At 38.0% G+C, this 20,869-nt stretch overlaps 1 protein-coding gene across 2 annotated transcripts in view; it reads right to left on the bottom strand.

Moving 5' to 3' along the window:
- Window positions 1-20,869, bottom strand: part of Plppr1 (phospholipid phosphatase related 1) — a 287,229-nt gene that overhangs the window by 18,276 nt on the left and 248,084 nt on the right. For both annotated transcript variants that reach the window (XM_031377379.1, XM_031377380.1), the window contains exon 4: window positions 15,678-15,810. In XM_031377379.1, the coding sequence (XP_031233239.1) occupies window positions 15,678-15,810 (133 nt within the window). The remainder of the gene's footprint in view (window positions 1-15,677; window positions 15,811-20,869) is intronic.

The raw sequence follows: 20,869 nt of genomic DNA, 5'->3' as shown, positions 1-20,869 counted from the left end.
TACAAGGGACAGAAGAGTAAGCTATGCCCTAGACATAAGATTGGTGACACTAAGAGCCCTCACTCCACCCACTATCCTGTAGTTAGACAATGACCCAAGCTCCTAGGATTCTGGCTGGAGTCTACCCCCACAGTCACTGACTATAGCCAGGTATGCCCTGCCCCACAGTTACCTGGGAACAGAAAGGTAGCACAACCCACTATAAAAGGGGCTGTTTGACCCCTCCTGCCTCTCAACCTCTTATTCTTATCTTTACTCTCACCTGTTGGTCCCTCTCTCTCTTTCCCCCTCTCTCCATGTGGCCATGGCCGGCCTCTACTTTTCTATCTTTACTCTCTCTTTCTTTCCTTTCTAAAATTAATACTTTAAGACCATGGACTGCCTCATTTCATCTAGACTCGCAGTATTGGGGAAATGGATTCTAGCTCTAGCCACGAGACCAGACGAAGGACTCTTGCTCCATGCCCCTGCTAGAACCACTGGGTGATGCTTCCCCTGCCCACCCCCTTCCTCTCTTTGGCCAGAGGCTGACTGAGCTGCCCCTGGGCACCCCCACACCCCCACCTTGTTCTCAGCTCTTATGCCGTGTCCAGCGACATCCTGTGATGCCCAAGAACTAGAACCTATCATCCTTGGCCTCTGTGAGGCCCAGGGACCACTGGGGATATCTCCTCTCCATTTGCCAAGGACTGGGATAGTGGATCATGCCCACCCGGGGCTGTGTGGAGAGCACAGGCAGCCTTCCACGTCTGCCCCGTCAGAGTACCAGAGCTCTGGTGGGATGTGGGTTTCCCTCCCCCAACCCCCTTTATTCCCCTACTGCCCGGGTGGTGGCGCCCGACAGTAGATTACCCCAGAACAGATATATCACTATTGTACCAGAAGGAACATCTTGCCTAGCCAGATGGTAGTGTTTCATGATGGGTCCACAGTTGACTAAGATTGTTGATGATATATTTTTTCTGAAAAGTTATATTTTAACTTCTATTGTGCACAACAGTGGGTTTCAGTGTGATTTGTCCGTGTGTGATTTGCACACGGCACACACCGTACAAACTGAAGGAAACCTTTCCACCTCTAACACCTCTCCCCAAAGCTAAATAAACATGGCTCTACTTCTAAGTCACCATTCTTAGTGTTTATGAGGGGAAGGGGGAAGGAAGGAGGGAGGAGATGGAAGAAGGGAAGAAAAGAGAGAGTGTGAGAGAGAAAGAGAGAGGAAGGAGGGAGGAGAGGAGAGAGAGAATTTGTCTAGTTTTACTTATTATAATGACTTCTAGATCTATCCATTTTCTCAACAACAACAAAATGACAGTATTTCTGTCTTCTTTGTGACCACATGAGACTGCACTGTGCCCAAGCCACACCACACCACACTACACACACACACACACACACACACACACACACACACACACACACACTTGTTTGACATAGCCCTTTCATTCCCTTTGGCTATACACCTACAACTGGACTAGCTGGGTCAGACAGGAAATCTGAGTTGTATCTTCTGGGTTACTACTATGTTCTTCACAGTGGCTGCACTAATCAACATTCTCACCAACAGAGAAGAGTTCTTTTTTCCCCACATCCCACACAGAAATTTCCTTTATTATTTTAACTGAAGTGAGGTGACCTACCAATTTTGTTTTAATTTGAATGTCTTTAATGTTAATGATTCAGAGCACACGTTCACTTTTTTTTTTCCTGTTCTATTTCTTCTTTTGAAAAATATCTACTCAGGTCATTTGCCTATCATTTTGTTTGCTTGTTTTGATACATGTGGATAGGTGAGGCTGGCCTGGGTTCCCAATCCTCCTGCCTCCACTTCCTAGTGCTGGGATTGTAAATGTGCATCACTACACCTGGCTTATTTGTTCCTTTAAAAAGATTATATATATATATATATATACATACATATACATATATATGTTTTGGTTTATGATTATATATATCCATAAACCATATATATATTCATAAACCATATATATATTCATAAACCATATATATATATGTATGTATATATGTTTTGGTTTTGTTTTTTCAAGACGGGTTTTCTCTGTGTAGCTCTGGCTGTCCTGGAACTCACTCTGTAGACCAGGCTGGCCGTGAACTCAGAACTCCATCTGCCTCTGCCTTCCAAGTGCTGGGATTAAAGGCATGTGCTACCACTGCCTGGCTAAAAGATATTATATTAAAATTAAAATGTTCTTTATCTCTTTATATATTCTGGATATCAACTATTGTATGCATGGTTGGTAACTGTTTTCTTCCATTATGTCGGCAGTCTGTTCACTCTGGTGATTGTTTCCTTTGGTATAAAAATGTTAACATTTTTAAAAGCGTATTTGTTTTTTAAACTTTTCATGTAAGTTTACATTGCATGTTGAGGATTCCACCTCCATGTTTTTCTCCATTCCTTTTTTTTCTTCTTGCTAGTCCATGTTGTTGCCTAGACAGTTTCACTTCTGTTTTCCTGCAAAAGCCTCTAAGCTTGGTGTAACTCGCCCTTGCAAGTTTTGCTTCTGTTTTCTGTGCTGCTAGAGTCGGAACTATTTCTGCTGTGCTTCTCCCCCAGCCCTGGTCTCCAGTCTTGCATTTAGGTCCTTTGCCCATTGGGGTTGGTCTTTCTGCAAGCTGGGAGAGGCATACAGTCTTCTGATGTGGATGTATCATTTTCCTCAGTGCTGTCTGAAGAAGAGGCTGTCCATTTTCCCGTGTGTGTCTTGGTGCTTTTGTCAAGAGTTGGATATAGTTTACCGTGCCTCTTCAATGTGTCTTAAAATCAGGACATCTCCAGCTTTGCTCATTTTACTCATGGTTGCTTGGCTGTTTGCAGTCTTGTGTGCTTTCATATAAAATTTCAGATTTTTTTTTTTTTTTTTTTTAGTTCTATGAAGTATATCATTAGTATTTTAATGGGAATTACATTGGATCTCTGAACCTCTTTGGGTAATATAGACATCTTAACAATAACCATTTAATTTCCATGAACATGGGAAGTCTTTCTCTTTTTTGTAAGTCTTCTACAGCTTATTTCATTAGCGATGTAGAATGTTTACCAACAGGTCTTTTTATTTCCTTGTTAAACTTATTCCTATGTATTTTAAATAACTCTTGTGATGGGATTGCACTCATGGTTTCTTGTCAAAATTGTTATAAACTTGTTATTGGTGTGTAGAAAATGGCTTAGTTTTTGTATGCTGACCATGCGCTTCAAAGCTTGAATTCGCTTTTCTGTTCTAATTGTGTTTTGCTGGAGACTTCAGCCTTTTCTCATCATATCATCTGCAAATGGGGATGATGGTGCTTTCCTCATTTATCATGTACCCTTTATTTCTTTTTCCTCGCCCAGTTGTTTTAGCTAAAGTTTCTAGGTCTATATTTAGTAACAGTATTGGCAGTAGATTCTTTCCTTGCTCTTAGTATTAGGGATATACTTTAAGATTTCCATATGTGGTCTGATGTCAGTGGTGGGCATGCACAGCTTTTGATTGTGTTGGAGTACAGTACTTCTATACCTCGTTTGTTCAGTGCCTTTCTCACCAGCACATATTGAGTTTTACAAAAGGAATTTCCTGACATTTAGTAAGATATAATTTTTCTTGTATTCTGTTAATGTGATTTTTTTTTGCCACCTTCCCATTTCTGAAAAATAGATTCTACTGGGTATGATAATTTTGCTTGGCAACTATTTTCTCTCAGCACTTGGAACACAACATTCATTCTCTCCTGGTGTGGAAGGTTTCTTCCTAGAAATCTGTTTGTACTCTCTAATCAGAAACACCTCAAATAGGACTCTGAGGTTTTATTTTTCAGGTTTCATAAATCTTCCATTGTTTTATAACTTGACATGTGGCAATAAAACACTGCCAAAGATACTTCCTTGCTTCTAGGTATTCCAAAGACATGGGTGCTTATCTTGTAATGGTCTTGCAAAGACCTTGAATGGTCTCTTCAGCTCCCATTTTGTTTTGTATGAATGCAATAATTCAAAAGACCTATCTTCGTGTTCATGCATTCTTCCTTCAGCTTGATCTGGATTGTGTTGAGTTTTTCTACTGTATGTTTTGACTGATAGAGCTTGTTTCTGAGATTTTGATTTGTTCTTTTACAAAATTTTTATTCTTTTGATGTTACTTTCACTCATATCTAGAATTGTCTCCTTAGTTTCCTTTGATGGCTTGCTTATCTGTGTTCTCTTAGCTCTCATTTGCTTTTTTCTTTATGACTTTTTTTTTTTTTAAATATTATCAGGCACTTCAGCCATTTTTATCCCCTTGGGACCCGATTCTTGAGCAACATTTGTTTTGGGGACATCTGGTTTCCTTTTCTTCCTTTCTTATATTTCTTCTCTTCTTGTGTTGAGATCTGCTCATCTGATGGATCAGAATTTCTACCAGGTTCTGAGGTGGCCTGCTGTAGTAAGGGGCCTTTTCCTATAACTGTTTCTTAAGGGTAGGCATTATTTTGTTATCTAATATTGACTTTGTTTCTAGCTGGGCACCCACCAGGATACAACCTCATGTTAGCTTCTTTGGACTTTGATTAATGAGGCTGGATATAATGAATATCATATCAAACAGAGACAGACCTTCTATCTCTGCAGATCATGCAGGAACAGTACATTAAAAGTTCAGGCAGTGGTGGTGTAGACAGCAGTGGGTGTGGGAGTTCAAAATAAGGCTTTTCCTAGCCTGGGAATGGAAGCCCTTACTGACTGATAGGGCTTCTTCATGTACCGTCAGTGTTTGTTAGGGCAGTGGGATAGCAACAGTGGTGGATGGCCTGATGCATTTGTCTTCTGACCAGTCAGCAGTGGTGCTAGCCTGGAGGCTTCATGAGGCATAGAAGCAGTAAGATTCATGGTAATCTTTATGTGACACGCTTAGGTTCTGGTGTGTGTGTGTGTGTAGAAAGTGTGTAAGAAAGTGTGTGTGTACAAAGTGTGTAAGACAGAAGTACATTCTGTTTGTGTGTGACCTTAGCTAGAGTGGACAAGGTTTTGAGGGAAGATGAGAGCCTAAGCCATTGATGTTTCTACCACTTTACTATTCTCCTCTGGAGAATGGGTGGAGCAGGGACAGAAGTATGCTGTTCCTCCCTGATGTGAACTATTGGCATCTGAGTGTGAGAGGGACTATGGGGACTTCCTTTCATCTCAATACCAGAGTCACACAGAACTGGCTCCACTACTGCTTTCAGAGGGCAAGCATCCTGAATCTGGGTCCTCAAGGTAGTGGCCTCTGTTCCCTCGTGTGATGATACCTATTATCCACAATGTGGCCACCCAGCAAACTTAGGTCACAGTCACATTGCTGGGCCAAGCTGCATTGGCAAACCTTCCCCTAACCCAGTGTATGGAATATCTGTGGAATTGCAGAGACAGGAACATGTGGGGAAAACTCAGACAACAACTCACTCCTCAAGATGGTTCCTACCTACAGCATCCTGTGAGGTGGCTGGGAGATGGTGTGAGTTCTTTTCTCAAAGATAAGCTTCCACTTAGATTTCAGTTAGTTTATTTAAGTGATCCAAAAGTCTGTGTGGATTATGAAAGTTTTTAGTCACTACCATTACTATCATTACCCCAGCAAAGTGAACATTCTGCTTTCCCTGACTGTGAAGTGACAGAAAGTGGGATATTTCCTCTCTTTTCTTAGACCATCTCTGAATCCTACACAATTCTACTATCTCGTACTAGTTTCAAGTGTTCCAGGGTCTCTCACCTCACAACATAGCTAGCTATCTGTCACTACGTGCTTTCTTTTGGAATATGCTTTAAATAGCCTCCATGGCACACAGCTGTCATTCAAATCATAAAAATACTTCAAAAATTATTAGTTCTAAATTGATACTGCGATTGTAAATGAAAGTAGTGATAAGCTTTTAACTTCTTTCTAAAAAACTGATGAGATAAGAAATCTGTAATTCTGAAAAGCTAAGACAAATATTCAGCGCCATGTGTTATTTATCTTCTGTTTCAAGAAAGCAATTTCTGCAGCATAATGAGCTGGTCTGTTTTAAAAATAATCCCCGTGTTTGTCGCTGCTGTAAGTTCTAATCACAGGAAGTGATGACAAAGGGTAGTCACCTAAAAACGTGATAGTTTATCAGCTAAAACACAAACACTGAATGTTTTCACAGCTAAAGGTCACAACCAACAAATACACTCCTTTTTCCCAAATGTACAACAGCATGAACTGGGAACAGATTGTTTTATTTCAGTAAGAATACCTTCTTTGCTCCTTCCTTACAGGACAGATCCTGGGTGCTCTCTGTCTCTCTCTCTCTCTCTCTCTCTCTCTCTCTGTTTCTCTCTCTCTCTCTTTTTCTCTCTCTCTCTCTCATGTCATCCCCCTCTTTTTACTCAGCTGTTGTCCCCACTTTTTGCCTTGTCAGCCTCCACTGTCTCCCCCTGCTGTTGTCTTCCCCTTTCATCCCACTAGTCTCTGAGCAGCTGCTTCTTAGCCCTGCTAGGCAGTGTGGATCCACATGCTGATTAGTAAAGGGGAAAAAAGCCAAATGTTAGCCAAAGGCCATGATGATTTTAAATAGAGTAGATGGAGAATGTGGCTACAGATAAATCCAGGAAGTATGCCCAGATACAAATGATGCAGAGAGAAATGTTTCTATGATGAACAGAAAACAGAGATGTCAAAGCCTAAGGGATTAGAGGACTCCCACAATTCCCTAAATCTTCTGCTTCTGACTCTGTTTATAGGTTTTTAAGTCTGTAGTTGGTGATCTATTCCACTTTCCACCTTCAGATCAGCACCACTCAGACTGGATAGCCACCAGTCCTGTGGTGATTAAGAGACACAGGACTGATGCTCCTGTCCTGGCATGATGCATTTCCTAAGCACTTTATTAAGTACTATGGTCATAATTTAAGTAGTTTGTTAAACATATGTTATTATTCTTATAGAATGCTTCGAGCCTACTCTCTATTAACTACTGCGAATAACTACAGATATTCAGACAGTACTTTCATGACTATGACAAATCTTGTTATGAGATATCTTATGTAGCAAAAATAGCCATCACTTTTTGACAATTATTAAAATATACTTGTTTTCTTAAACACTACAGAAACAGTTAGCAACTATGCATGATCTTTCATCCCAGGGAATACCCTGTTTTGGAAGGGATTTTTGAAGGACACTAGTACAAGAGGGGATGGTATGTCAGGTATCTGGCTATGAGAAGGCCAAGGATGAGGCGAAATATCCTACAGTAAGTAGGCAATTCTGCTCTACTCCTATATGAAAAAGGACCATCTGACTGTGACAGTGAATTTTAGCTGTCATCTTGATATAACCTACCCATCTCTTGGGAAGAGAATCTCAATGAAGGGTTGTCTCCATTGGGTTGGATTATGGACACCTTTGAGGGGGGTTAACTTTATTGTCTTCCTCAATAGAAAGAGACACAGCCTGAAAGTGGGTGGCACCACTCTTGGGTTGGTGCCCCAGCCTATAGAAGAGTCAAGAAATCTAGCTGAGTTTTAAGCATGTGTGCACTTGATTCTTTCTGTTGTTGACTGTGGATTTGATATGAGTAGCTGCTTCAAGTCTTTGTTGCCTTGGTTTTCTCAAATCACAGTCAAGAACCTGGGATTGGGAGCTTTGCTAAGGTGCTTTGAGTCAAGGTATTTTATAACAAAACCATATCATGCTAGTTGTGCTATTAGAGCATTGGCTTAACAAGTCAGCCATGCCAAGGGTGAGAAACGTAGGTTTATATCAGTTGAGTTTGCTGAAGTGATTTTTGCACTGGCTAACCTGCAAAGTGCCAGAGATAGGAGTTCTCTGCTCAATTTGTCTTATCTGAGCCCAATCTGTAAACACTCTTGCTGGGTAGAGTCCTCAGAAAAGGTGTCTCATATGACTTTATCTCTTTTCTTCTAAAAACTTAGAAGCCTATAGAATTCTGGGTGAGGAGTCTGGTCAGGTTCATAGTAGTCTAGACCAGTGAGGATAATATTCAAAGGAGAATATTCATCTCTTGCACAGAGAAGAGCAACCAAAATCTACACCCACCCCCATGACTTCCTGAGTGTTGAGCAGAGATTGCACCTTAGCAGAGCCAACTACAGCTCCCAGTTTTGACATCAGTCTTCCTCCTGCAGTCTTCAACAACATTCATGGTTCAGAAACTGTACACATCTCTAGTAGGGAGATCCAAACATTTTCACCTCATGAGAGCAAGAATCAATTAGATTATTTTTATTTCTTTAATTTCTTTTACAACCTCTAATAGCCATCCTGATCCTGTCTTTCTGATCTCTTCAAATTGCCTATCTCTGAGTTGCAGAATCATACTATCTGTTTATAAGCACTGCTCTTGACAATTTTTTTTTACAGTATAGATCCATTCTCAGAAACAAACCTGGATGCCATGGCACTGTGACCTAGTTTTAGGTTTCTTGGGTAAGTTAGTTTTCTACAGCCAGCTCACCAAACTAGCCTTGTTTCCTGGCCACCCTGCTCACTGGGATTGTCCCTGTATTGGTGGTTCTGCTTTTCTATCAAATCAGTATCAACTCTAGACAATTCTTCCTGACTGACAACATCCTCCTTCCATTGAGATTTGAATGTATATAGTGTTACAAACACCCTATTTAATTTTCTCTATTAATTTTTCTCTATAGTATATGGTTTCTAAAAAATGCAATCTAGTTATTGATGTTGTTTAATGCCTGCCTTTCCAAATTAGACTAGAAAATCAACTAAAGCAAATTTTATTCAGCTTTGTTGACAAAAAGTGACCCTCTCAACACTATCAGAACCGAACATAAAGTACATTCTCCATACATTACTACCTGAAGGTTCTCAATAAATTATTAGTTGAAGGTTGAGTGAACATGACTAATTCCCACTATGTTTAAATGATAAATAACGTACGTAGAAATAAAATGATTAAATGAAATCTCTTCAGAATAAGTACATTTAAATGACTTTGAAAATTGAGACCAATTTTCTAGTTCTCAAAAGGCTGAAATTAAGCTTGTCTCCGAGTATCAATCCTTACAACCATAAAACATGATGACCTTTGAAAGTGTATTTAAAATATTCATGCTTCATTCAGATCACAGATAATTTATTAATTAGTGTTACATTCATTAACTGTTTACCATGGCACTTTCCATTCTGTCCAGTGTTCTTAATCCTTGGACTTGACCTAAATTGCAAAAAACTTGCTTAGTATTTAATTACATTTTGATTAGAAGTACTAATAGAGTAGCTCTGTGGTCACCAATGAAAAGACCGTAATAAATGGTTTCTGAATGGTGGGCTGTTTTAGGTGCTAACAGAGAGTCTACTGTTGGCATGTGTGTAGTATTTTTCAGTAACCCCACAGAAAAGCTATTCAGGAAGAGAAAGTTAATTTAGTCTTCCTTCTGTAAGGCAGCCCCAAGCCTTGCTAATTCTACTTTCTACTAATTACTTCTCAGTGCTGAGCCAAAAAGTAATCATTTAAGAATGATTTTTATAATAGGTTTCCCTCCTGAAGTATGTTTATCTCCTTATGTTTTGGGGGAATATATGGCTTCCTTACTTAAGTCTTCATTGCTGGAAAGGATGCCAGGGTTTCATCTCTCTTGACAACCTAAGGCTGTAGATTATTTCCCTGTAACTTGGTGGAGTGGGAAGGAAAGGCATGGAGAGCAGAAATGAGAGACACCTCACATCTTTGTTTTAAATACTGTTAAATATTTAGTTTTTTTCTGTTTCTAAAATTAAACATCTTCATAATTAAATGAATCAAGATCACAGAACAGTAGATATCTAAACAATTCACTTATAATCTTACATTCTGAAATAGTAAGGGTCAATTTTCATTTTAATCCATTATGTTTTTTATTTTATTTTTTTTAAAGAATTATTTATTTATTTTATGTATGTGAGTATACTGCCATTCTCTCCAGACACACCAGATGAGGGCATTGGATCCCATTATAGATGGTAGGTGCTAGGAGTTGAACTCAGGACCTCTGGAAGAGCACCCAGTGCTCTTAACCACCGAGCCATGTCTCTAGCCCAAGATTAAGTTTTTTTTTTTTTTTTAATGTGTATGAGTTCACTGTAGCTGTACAGATGACCATGAGCTATCATGTGTGTGGTTGCTGGGAATTGAACTCAGGACCTCTGCTAGCCCCGCTCACTCCAGTGTAATTCACTGTAGTTGTCTTCAGATGCACCAGAAGAGGGCATCAGATCTTATTATGGATGGTTGTGAGCCACCATGTGGTTACTGGGATCCGAACTCAGGACCTTTGGAAGAGCAGTCAGTGCTCTTACCCGCTGAGCCATCTCGCCAGCCCATGTTTTTATTTTTATGATTATAATATAATCACATCATTTCTTTATTTTTTCACCCTCCAAACCCTCCCATGTACCTTCCTTGCTCTCTTTTAAATGCATGCTCTCTTTTTCATTAATTGTCATTCATTCTCATTTAAATAGCACATAAACATAACATAGACTTGTATACCTTTTTAAAATTTGAGATAGGGTCTTACTATGTAGCCCAGGCTAGACTTGAACTCTCAATCTTCCCACCTCACCCTCTCTCAGTGCTTGAATCTGGTGTTTGCTCTCCTAAGACGAACAGATTCATTTCTACATTTAGAAATAGAAAATATTCTAATATTCATTCATTTATATTCTTTTAATATTCATTATGTCATGAATAGCTTCCCTTCATTAAACATGCTTAATGCATTTTGAGGTTATAATGGAAGCTATAGCACTACTGTATTTTTTTATAAAGACATATTTTTTAACTATGTGTATGTGTGTGGGTGTGTGAATGTGAGTGCAGACCCTTGTGAAAGCCAGAGGTGTTGGATTCCCCTAGAGCGGGACTGTCCTGAACCACCTAACTGACTGCTGGAAACCACACTTGAGCCCTCTGCAAGATCAGTACTTCCTCTTAGCTCCAGAGCCATTCTCTCAGCCCCATTGTTATCACCTTGGTATTTTAATTTATATTTCGGAAAATTCATTTAGTCCATACAGATAATCTACATCTCTTCTTTCTCAGGATACACGATATGACACGGAATGTGGGGTTTGAAAGAAGATCTGTTCTAAGGCATTGAGGAAAGGATGTCTCTATACAATCCTGCCTGACAGAATGCTGCTATGCCTGATACTCCCGCTATGAAGTGTATTTCTGTAAAATAATTTGTTAATCCATTAGATTTTTTTTGTAATTCAAAGCTGATTGTATTTGCTAGGGAATACTATTTAAAATGGCTTCAAAAACAATTACATAAACTGCAAGGGGAAATCATGCCATTTAGGCTTAATTAGAATAGTCATTTAAAACAGTTGTCATTCCCCAATGCCAATTGCCGACTATGTATTTTGGTGACTGTTGGCTTAGAAAGAAGATTATTAAGCTCTGTACAGTAACATTTCTAATGGAGTTTAGTAACTGCTTTATTTTACTTTAATTTCTGTCAAAGGAAATATTTACATTTAAACAGTTTCTATTTCAACGAATATATTTTTTCCCTTTTATAAACAAAATAATCTAGATACTCAGAAATTAACCTTGTCTGGATAAATAGACCTTGTTACTCTCTTTTTACTGACACTTCTCTATAAAAAGTCGGAATGAACTTGCACATCTCTCTTTTCCAAATCACCTTATTTGTGTGCTTTAAAGTTCTAGAACCAAACTGAATTGGTTATCAGGGTCATAAAAAGAGGAGGCACATGAAGACATAAGAATCAGCCTTTATAAAACTAGTTTTAGGAAAATATATTAATTAAAATTTATTTCTGCTCTTCATTCATCTAAAATAAAACAAAGCAAAACAAAACAAAAAACCAACCCCCCAAACCAAAAAAAAACCCTCCCTGAAACAACAACAATAAAAACAAAAACAAACAAAAAACAAAATTAAAAAAGACTTCCCAAGCCCTACATTTATTCAAAGTCTATGTTTGAGGATTGTTGCTTGCAATATTCTGTTCACATAAAGTCTGCACTCTGCAAGGATCAGAATTATTAGGAGCAACAGATGTAAGCTACAATGCCAGTATGTTAAGTGCCTATAAAAGATGAATGAACAGGTTAAATGGGAGTCTGGAAGACCTGTTGGGTAGGTTTAAATAGGTAATGATTAAACAGATGCTGAAGGCTGTGGCCAGATGCTATGGTATAAGGCTAAGCTAGACAATAGGAAGACAACATGTACAGGAATTGAGATGGGAATCTGATAGTCTTTCTGAAGGCCACTAAAGCAACTTATCATGGGACATGAGACTGGAAACAGAAGAGGTCTCAGATCACTAAGGGCTCTGAAGGCTATGCAGAGAATATAAGAAAATGCTTCAGAGTGATGGCTCATCCTTTAGGGGTGCTTGGAATATAAGCATGAGTACTTGAGTTTGACTTCCCAGAACCCATATAAGAAACTGAGTGTGGCCATGTGTGACTGTAACCCTAGTGCTGTAGTGACCAGGTAGAGACAGGAGGGTCACTGGGACTTTCAGGCTGTCAGTCTGGCTCCAGGTTCAGAGCAACCCAGTCACAAGGGAGTATAGTGGAGAGTCATAGAGTCATCCTACATTCTTCTTCAGGTACCATACAAGTACAGGTATATGGATACACACATGAATGTGTATATACACCAAACACACACGCACACACACACACACACACTCAAGCACACATGCATGCAAACATGTACACACACCAATGGCTGCAAGATAGTATTTTTGTAGAGTTGAGGCTGAATACAACTGAGTTTCTGAGTTTTGAGGTAACATGTATAGAAATCTCTCATTAGGATAAAAGAATTTTAATTGCCTATGTGAGTGGTTTTCAAATTTTACCCTGATCATCAGGCTAAATCCTCAGAGTAGGTATGGGGTGGGTTCCATAGGCCTGCATTGCTAACAAGTTCCCAGATGGTGAGTGTCTCCCAGATTTTCTAGTTGACCAACTGGGCAGATAGATCCTTGTGTTATAAAACAAGGAATATACGAAGCAAATCCTCTTGTGATACTGTGACCACTGCTTTTTATTGCTGTCTCTAATTTCTCGAGCTTTACATATTACCTACTGGCTATATTATCACGTTGAACTTGAGCTGATTTATTTGAATATCTCTGCCTTATGCTTTTATCATCCAGATTTCTACTATCTTATGACAGACTTGTCGGTTCCAAAGGAAACTCCAATTCCCCAGACTACAAAAGGCAGATGAAATATCCAGAAATGAGCTCAAGCTGCACCCTAGGAGGATTTCTGGAGGTCAGATAAAAACCAGAATACCTCAGGAAATTGTGAGACTGGTTCCTATTTGCCAAAGGGGTCATTTCTCTTATTTCTGGCTGAAAGGACACATGGATCTCCATTGTCATATACCTGTGGTTTCATAGCAAAGCTCCCTCCACTTCTGGCCTCCAAGCTCCCTCACTATCACAAGTACTTGTTATACGTTCCAAAGTCCCCCATGCCAGGCCTCTGATCCTTTCTTCACCCCAGCTACTCACTTTCCTCATAATCCCACTGTTCTTCTCATTTTGTGTTCTTTATTCTCTATCCCCTGCTCTTGTCCTCCTCTCAAAGATAGCCCTGGCCATGTCCTGTCTGATGGCCATGTTAAGTCTACTTTTCTCTGTCTGTGCTCTGCACTCTTCCAGATGCCTCCAGCTGTTCTCTGTCTCATATCTACAATAAGCCCCCTACCTTTAACTATACCATGAAATGGTCATATTGTTAGTCTCCTCAACATATTTCTCCTTTCATTCAAAAACCAAATAGAAAATGTGTCATCACTTGATAGTGGGAACTTAATCTTCCGTTGATCTTGAAACCCTGCCTTAGCTCAATGTTTTGTCTCAAGTGATCATTTCATGGGCCACAGCATGCTATGTGGAGGGTTCACCTTGGGAGATTGGGATCCCTTGTCATCTCTCCATAAGCACTTATATAAGCTATAGGGTCCTACATAAAGGACAAACAACAGTTAAAATTTCTGATCTTTGGACCGTGCCCCAGGTAGGGTGAGTCACAGATAGATATGGCTTCTCTCTGTAAAGAAACAGTAACAGTGACTTTTGAAGATGTTTATAGTTAATTTTAGTGGCTGGGGTAGAGGAAAACCCTCTCAGAGGCAAAGGGGATGGGGTGAAGAACTCTGGAAGGGGTACTGGGAAGGGGGCAACATTTGGGATGTAAATACATAAAATAATTAATTAAAATGTTTTTCATTGAATAATTTGTTTAAGTGCATGCATAGGGAGCAGGTCAAATGGAAGGGCGCACACAATATTGAATAAAAATATAAATAAATTATAATATATAAATTATCAAATATATTATAGATTTGAATCAAATCTTGATTCTGTATTCTAGCAGAGTATTTATACACTTCATGTAATACTGGGTAGATTAAATGGAGTAATGTAATGAACTATCTAGTTCAGTGTTGAGTGGGATAAATACTCTCTTCTCTCTTCCTTTCTCATGATTTGGTAGCTAGCCATTTAGATGGAAACTGGTCTAACTTTGGACATGTTTGAAAGGAACCATTGTTTGGAACTGTTGTCTTGGACAGTAGTAACATCATATTGATCAAGCTATACCCAAGTGAGCCAGCTAAAGTCCTCTGAAGTCTAGAAAAACTTTAATTTTGCAGACTTTCACAATTCCTAGGAGTATTTATGTGTTACATTTTAATTTGCTATATTTACATAACATTTTATTAGGCTTTCTGCTCTAGTACTTTCTTCATTCCTAGTCCAATCAGAGATGTTGTTCTATACTAAACTTTGATAAGGTCATTTGTTTATAACTTGAACCCTTTACTATAACAGGAAGAAAGGTATTAATTATTTATCAAAAAGTATGAGAGTATGATATACATAGTTTAGAAATTTTATTGGGACTCCTATGATGATCTTGTCAGCACATTTGCAAGGTTTTGTTACACTATTGACTTAATGATCATTTATTGAGTACTTATAATGAGGACATTATGCAATATTTAAATTTCTACCTCAATTAATACACAAATTCCCATTCTATAATCATTATCTATACCATTCTAGGTATTTTTAGCAAGGACATAAAATATGCTTTCATTATTCTTCATCATGAACAGTAAACTAAACATTCCTTTTCCAAGTTTGAAAAGGCAATGTTTTCAAGAATCTGATGGATTTGATGTCTCATATTTTGTTCCTGAATAACAAATCTACAAGTCAGGAGAACTTTGTCAGAAAATTTGATTATTTCATTTTATTAATGTTTCCATTTGTCCTCCAACCCTTCCCTGACCCTTACCTTTTAGTATATGTCAACATCCAATTAGTGTTAAAACATATGTTCAGGGATAATCTCAGAGAAATGTTGAGCAGGGAAAAATTGGTTGGAATCATTCTGAATAACAATTTAGTAAGCACCACCTCACCTCAAGGATCAAATATTTGATTCTGTACAACAATTTAATAAATCGCATCTTGCTTCAAGGATCAAATATTTGACATGGCACCAGGATTAGGCCTGCCTTTACCCTTAGTGGGAAATTCCCAAACAACTCTTGCTTTTAATGCTGGCTCTACTGTATCTTGCCTTATTTGTTCAAACATATCCAGCAAGTTTAGTAAGGTTCACCTATCCCTGGGAGCATAGCTCCTTGTTGAACTCACCAATGAACCTGACGATCCTTCGGAGTAAAGGGCTCAGGTAGCAGCAGTCCCCTGTCAGGATCATTTTCTCCTCAGCAATCAGGGACTCCCTTGTTGACTTTATGAAATACATGGATATTTCACCAATGAAAATCTGGGGAAGGAAATGTTGGAGATGTGTCATGCAGGAGAACTGTTTGATTAAAGATAGAGCAGGGGTATGCAAAGTAACTTCTAAGGAATTACAGTCCTTTTAAAAGATACCGTGTTGGTTGGGGAGATGGTGATCGAATATCTTGTATTTAATTCTTCAAAAGAATCAGAGGAACCAATGTTTGATCTCTTATGATACTATGCAGGGCAAAATATTAAACTCTAAGGTCATAAAATACAAATTGAAATAATAGCATCTAGGGGAGTTTATGATAAACTTGTGGTAGAATTCAGTTTTTAACTCATGTTGGAGGTCACAATGATGAAGAATGACTCTGATAGCTAATGGTCCAAGAAAGCACACCTTTACATCTCACAATACATTATTATTTGCATGTTAATGCTTATTTGATTATTTTTACCTGAAGTGTGTTTCTTCTACACTGAAGTGGTTTGGATGTGACTTCTTTATTACTATATCCATCTCTTGCTTCTTAAACTAATACCCTTTACATCATTAGACCCTTACTTAGATTGTAAACTCTTTGAGATCAGCATCTACACTGACATTTAAAAATTATTCTAATAACACCAAGCATAGTAGATTGATGTTTAGAATACAGAATCTGCATGGACAAGTGTTAATGATCCCTGGCACTGCTACACCTGAAGATGTAAGTTATCAAAAAGGAGTAAAAGTTAACAGTACTATTGTCCTTTAAATACCAAGTGTAAGGCACTTCAGCATGTCAACATGCTCAGAAGATCTAGGTATAAATATATTTTCCTTCCTGGAGAGCCAAGGTTCTCTAAAGCATACAAGTAGCACATGGGGAAACTGAATCTAGGTCAACAAGACTCAAACCCTACACTTCCCAATGTACTACACATAGTTGTGATTTTCCTAATTCTATTTCCAATTAATCATCAGAAGTTCATGATTTAAAAATGATTTTCTCTGCCTTCACATAATGTGTGATTTTGGAAAAAATTTTTTATCAATGTTTTAAGAATCTCCATGTTTTAGATTGTTTAATTTTTTAATATATTTTTTGTATGAATGTTTTGTCTAGATATGTATGTGTACTATAAGCTTGCCTAGTACATGTGGAGGCCAAAAGACAGCATCAGATTCCCTGTTACTAGAAATTGAGATGGCTGTGAGCTAATATGTATATGCTGGTAATGAAATCCAGGTCCTCTGCAAGAGCAACAAGTATTCTAAACCACTTAGCCATCTCCCCAGCCTCCCCCTACTTTGTACACTTGTAATCACAAAGTATCTGCAGAAAAATAGTATCAAGGAACCTATGTGGGTAATGGAAATTAAAATCTAAAATTTCAAAAGCACCTATGTGCTGTTCCTGTTTAGTGGTGGGGTCACTGACTGTCTTAGAAACTTGGCAATATACAGACAGTTTGTGTTTGAAGTAGCTCTAGAATGTGGCACTTGATTCAATTTTTACTACTTCCCAAAATTTCATACTGTAACATCACAAGAACTTTTCAGTAGCTAAAGAATCATATACTTAGCCCATTTGTCTATTGGTGTTTTTAGTACTAGTAAGAAATTCAAATATTTACTATTCCATACAAGTGTAGTGGTTAAGAGGTGAACTCTGAAGCCAGCTGGCCTTGATAACCTTGGACACACTATTTGGCCTTTGAATATTTTCTCTTTTATTTTTTGAGATTATAATATAATTATATAACTTCCTCAAATTCTCCATTTCCTTTCCTCCCTCCCAGTACTGATTCTCACGTTGGGAATGCTGTTGTGCACTGTGCATTCAGATGCTGATTACTGTGCACAGGGGGGAGTTGCCTCAAGGACACAGAAGAAGAAAGCCCATATGAGACCAAGATGGCAGAAACAGGACAAGTGAGTGGAAAGTAGTCTGGAAGTAGGGCAGGCCAGCAGACTTGGTTTAGCATAGCTTAGAACCTACACAGCTTAGTGCCAGAAGCACTAAGCTTGTAATGAATATACCAAGTCTCTGTGTCATTCATTTAGGAGATAAAAGAGATAATAGAATAGCCACTCAAATTACCTTACATCCTATCTGTCTGTCTGTCTGTCTATCTATCTATCTATCTATCTATCTATCTATCTATCTATCTATCTATCTATCTATCTCTGTGACCTATTACAGCTCAAGTATTTTATTTATATTATCAGGATAGTAGACTTATTGACTTAATAATAAGGCTATATTGTCATATATATACATATTACATATATATATAGTTAAGCCAATAATACATATACATATGTATGCATAGCTATGCACTGTATATGTATACATGTATATGAGTGTATATTCATATATAAATTGTTTAGAATACTGTCTGAGTCTTCTTATGCACTATAGAAGTAGGTGAAATTGTTTGATAACAGTTGACAGCATTCCCATTGTGGTCATCATCACTGTAATTACTCTATGATCATGAAGCACTTAACTAAGCCACTGGAGAGGCAGGTTCCAGGATAAGCATATTCTACTGAGAAAGTACTAAAAAAATGGAGAACCCAAGATGGAAGAAAGGATTTCCCTTCTCTAGAAAACCCAGATTTGCATCAGTCTTTATCCTTTGTGTAAAATGTACTTCCTAGCTAGGAGACTCTTCTAATTCTTATAAATATACAACCTGTTTCTCATTAATATATAAATCAAATATATATTGCATATATGCATAATCCTAGACCCACAAATGAGAAAAAAAACCCATGAAGTATGTCTTCTGAGTCTGGCTTATTTTGCTTAAAATAAAGATCACTATTGTGTTCCTCAGACCTGATGACCCGTGTTCAGTCCCTGGGACTTACATGAGGGAAGGAGAAAATTGACCCTTACACATTGTCTTCTGACTATCACATGTAGGTATTGTGGCATGTTCATGTGTACCACATATAATAAATAAATGGAATTTAAAAATTAAGACTATGAAAACCAATACAAAGATAGTATCGCAAGCCAACATTCACAAAGGAGGTATGGACCATAAAAGAGAAAAAGTAGGGCAAGTGTATACTTAAAATGAAGCCTCTTATTTTGCATGCTCAATAAAAATTAATTAAGAAAAAGAGAAAATATAGATTTAATATATATATCCAAATACTGGCAGTGGCTAGCATATACTAAGTGCATAAATACTAAAAGAAGGAAGATAAAGAATGGGTCAGAGTGCCAATTTATAGTAAAAAATGTAGTGATATATTTCTGACTTATGTTGTAAAATTTTGATGGAACAATCCAGTTCCTTTCACAGTGTAAGGACAGCCATCTTCCTAACCACAGGTGCCATCAGTATTTGCCCATTCGCTCATCTTCTATTCTTGTAGGAGGATGATTCTGCCTTAGGATGCCGGACTGTGAAGTTAAAGGATGTCTTTGCTTTCAGCCAATCTTGCAGCCCACCATGGATTCCATTTTGCTCATGATGGCAGATTTAGGGCTCCAGCTTTGGCAGTGACTTGGTCCCTCCATCTGTATTTCTGCTGGACCATTCTGTCTTAATCCATCATTTGTACAAAGAGCAGCTGGAGCATGTGGGAGTCTCCATGTGTTCAGTTTTGGCTGCCTTACTTATTTAGGTCTCTCTGATTGTTGGCTAACAAACTCCTATCAATCATGGCAAATTAGAGTGTCCTCCAGTGAGAAATGGTCAAGGCCAAAGTAACTCCGGCAAGAACGACCTGTAGATAAATTCCATTAGTGCATTGTCATTTCCCAGGTATGCTAGCCATAATCCTAAATGATATGTAACCTTTTACACAGTGGTAAGCAGACTTTAAGTCATGAGGGCAGCTCCCATGCTTCGTTAGGTATTATTTTTGACATACAAAAACTCAAGTGCAAATATGTAAACTGTACTGAAACACAGTGATATTTTTTTGTGTATGCTGTTTGGCTGCATTTATTCATAAAATTAAAACTATTTTAACAGGTAAAATTATATGCATTTTCTCATGTTCAGCATGATGTTCTAAAGTGCATTTATACTGTAGAATCTTTGAATCTAGTTAATTAATATGTGCCTTACCAAACACAGACATCACTTTGGGAGTGGGAGTATTTAGCACTCATTCAGCATTTTTTAAAGAGCACAATGTCTTGGTAATTGTATTGTACAGTTACAGGTTTATTGTATGTACATGGTTAATGGAAGTTTTGAATCATTTGAACAATATCTGCTTGAGCCTCTCTCTCCCTAACCACTCAGGTCCCCACTAGTCATCATTCTATTCTGTCTTGGTAAGGTCAACTTTAGAGTCCTCTTATGCGTGACATCACGTGGTATTTATTTCTGTATCTAGTTTATGCCACATAAATGCTCATCTACATCACAATTGACTTCCTAAGTATTTAGAGTTGATACCACATTTATTTATGCATTTATCTGTTGATGGACATTTGTAATGATTTGACATGTTGGTAGTGTAAATGAGGCTATAATAGATGAGTAAGTATGGATTTCTTCAATATACTGACTTCATTTCCTTTGGGACACATGGACCACATGGTAGTTCCATGTTTACATTTTCAAGGAATAGCCATAGTGTTTTTCCATAGTGACTTCAGTGATTCCCATCTCTACTAACTCTTGTTATAAGGTGTACCGTTCTTCATATCTTTTTTTTTGGGAGGGAAGGCTCATCCTAATAGGGGTTGAGGCATTATTTCATTACTATTGCAGTTTGTATTTCCATGGTGAGTAATGATGCTGAAAACTTCGCATGCATTCTTTTCAGATCATCTGACAATGTTTAACCAAAGAGTTATTGAGTTCTTTATGTATTTTAGATATTGAATCACTTGCCACATGTGTAATTGCATATATTTTATTCCATTTTGTATATGATTTTTTCTATACAATTGTTTCCTTTGTTAGACATAAGGAATTTAGCTTGTAATTCTCTCTTTCTATATTTCTTTCATTGACTGTGCATTTGGGATCACACTTAAGAAACCAAGAAGTTCTTTGTCATAAAGTTTTCCTTCCTTTCTTCTATCAGTTTTATAGTTCTAGGGTTTACATTAAGTCTTTAATTTGTTTTG

Source organism: Mastomys coucha, unplaced genomic scaffold, assembly GCF_008632895.1.
Source record: "Mastomys coucha isolate ucsf_1 unplaced genomic scaffold, UCSF_Mcou_1 pScaffold18, whole genome shotgun sequence".
Lineage (NCBI taxonomy): Eukaryota > Metazoa > Chordata > Mammalia > Rodentia > Muridae > Mastomys > Mastomys coucha.
Note: the sequence above shows the minus strand (reverse complement) of the source record. Positions and strands in the feature narration are given on the sequence as shown.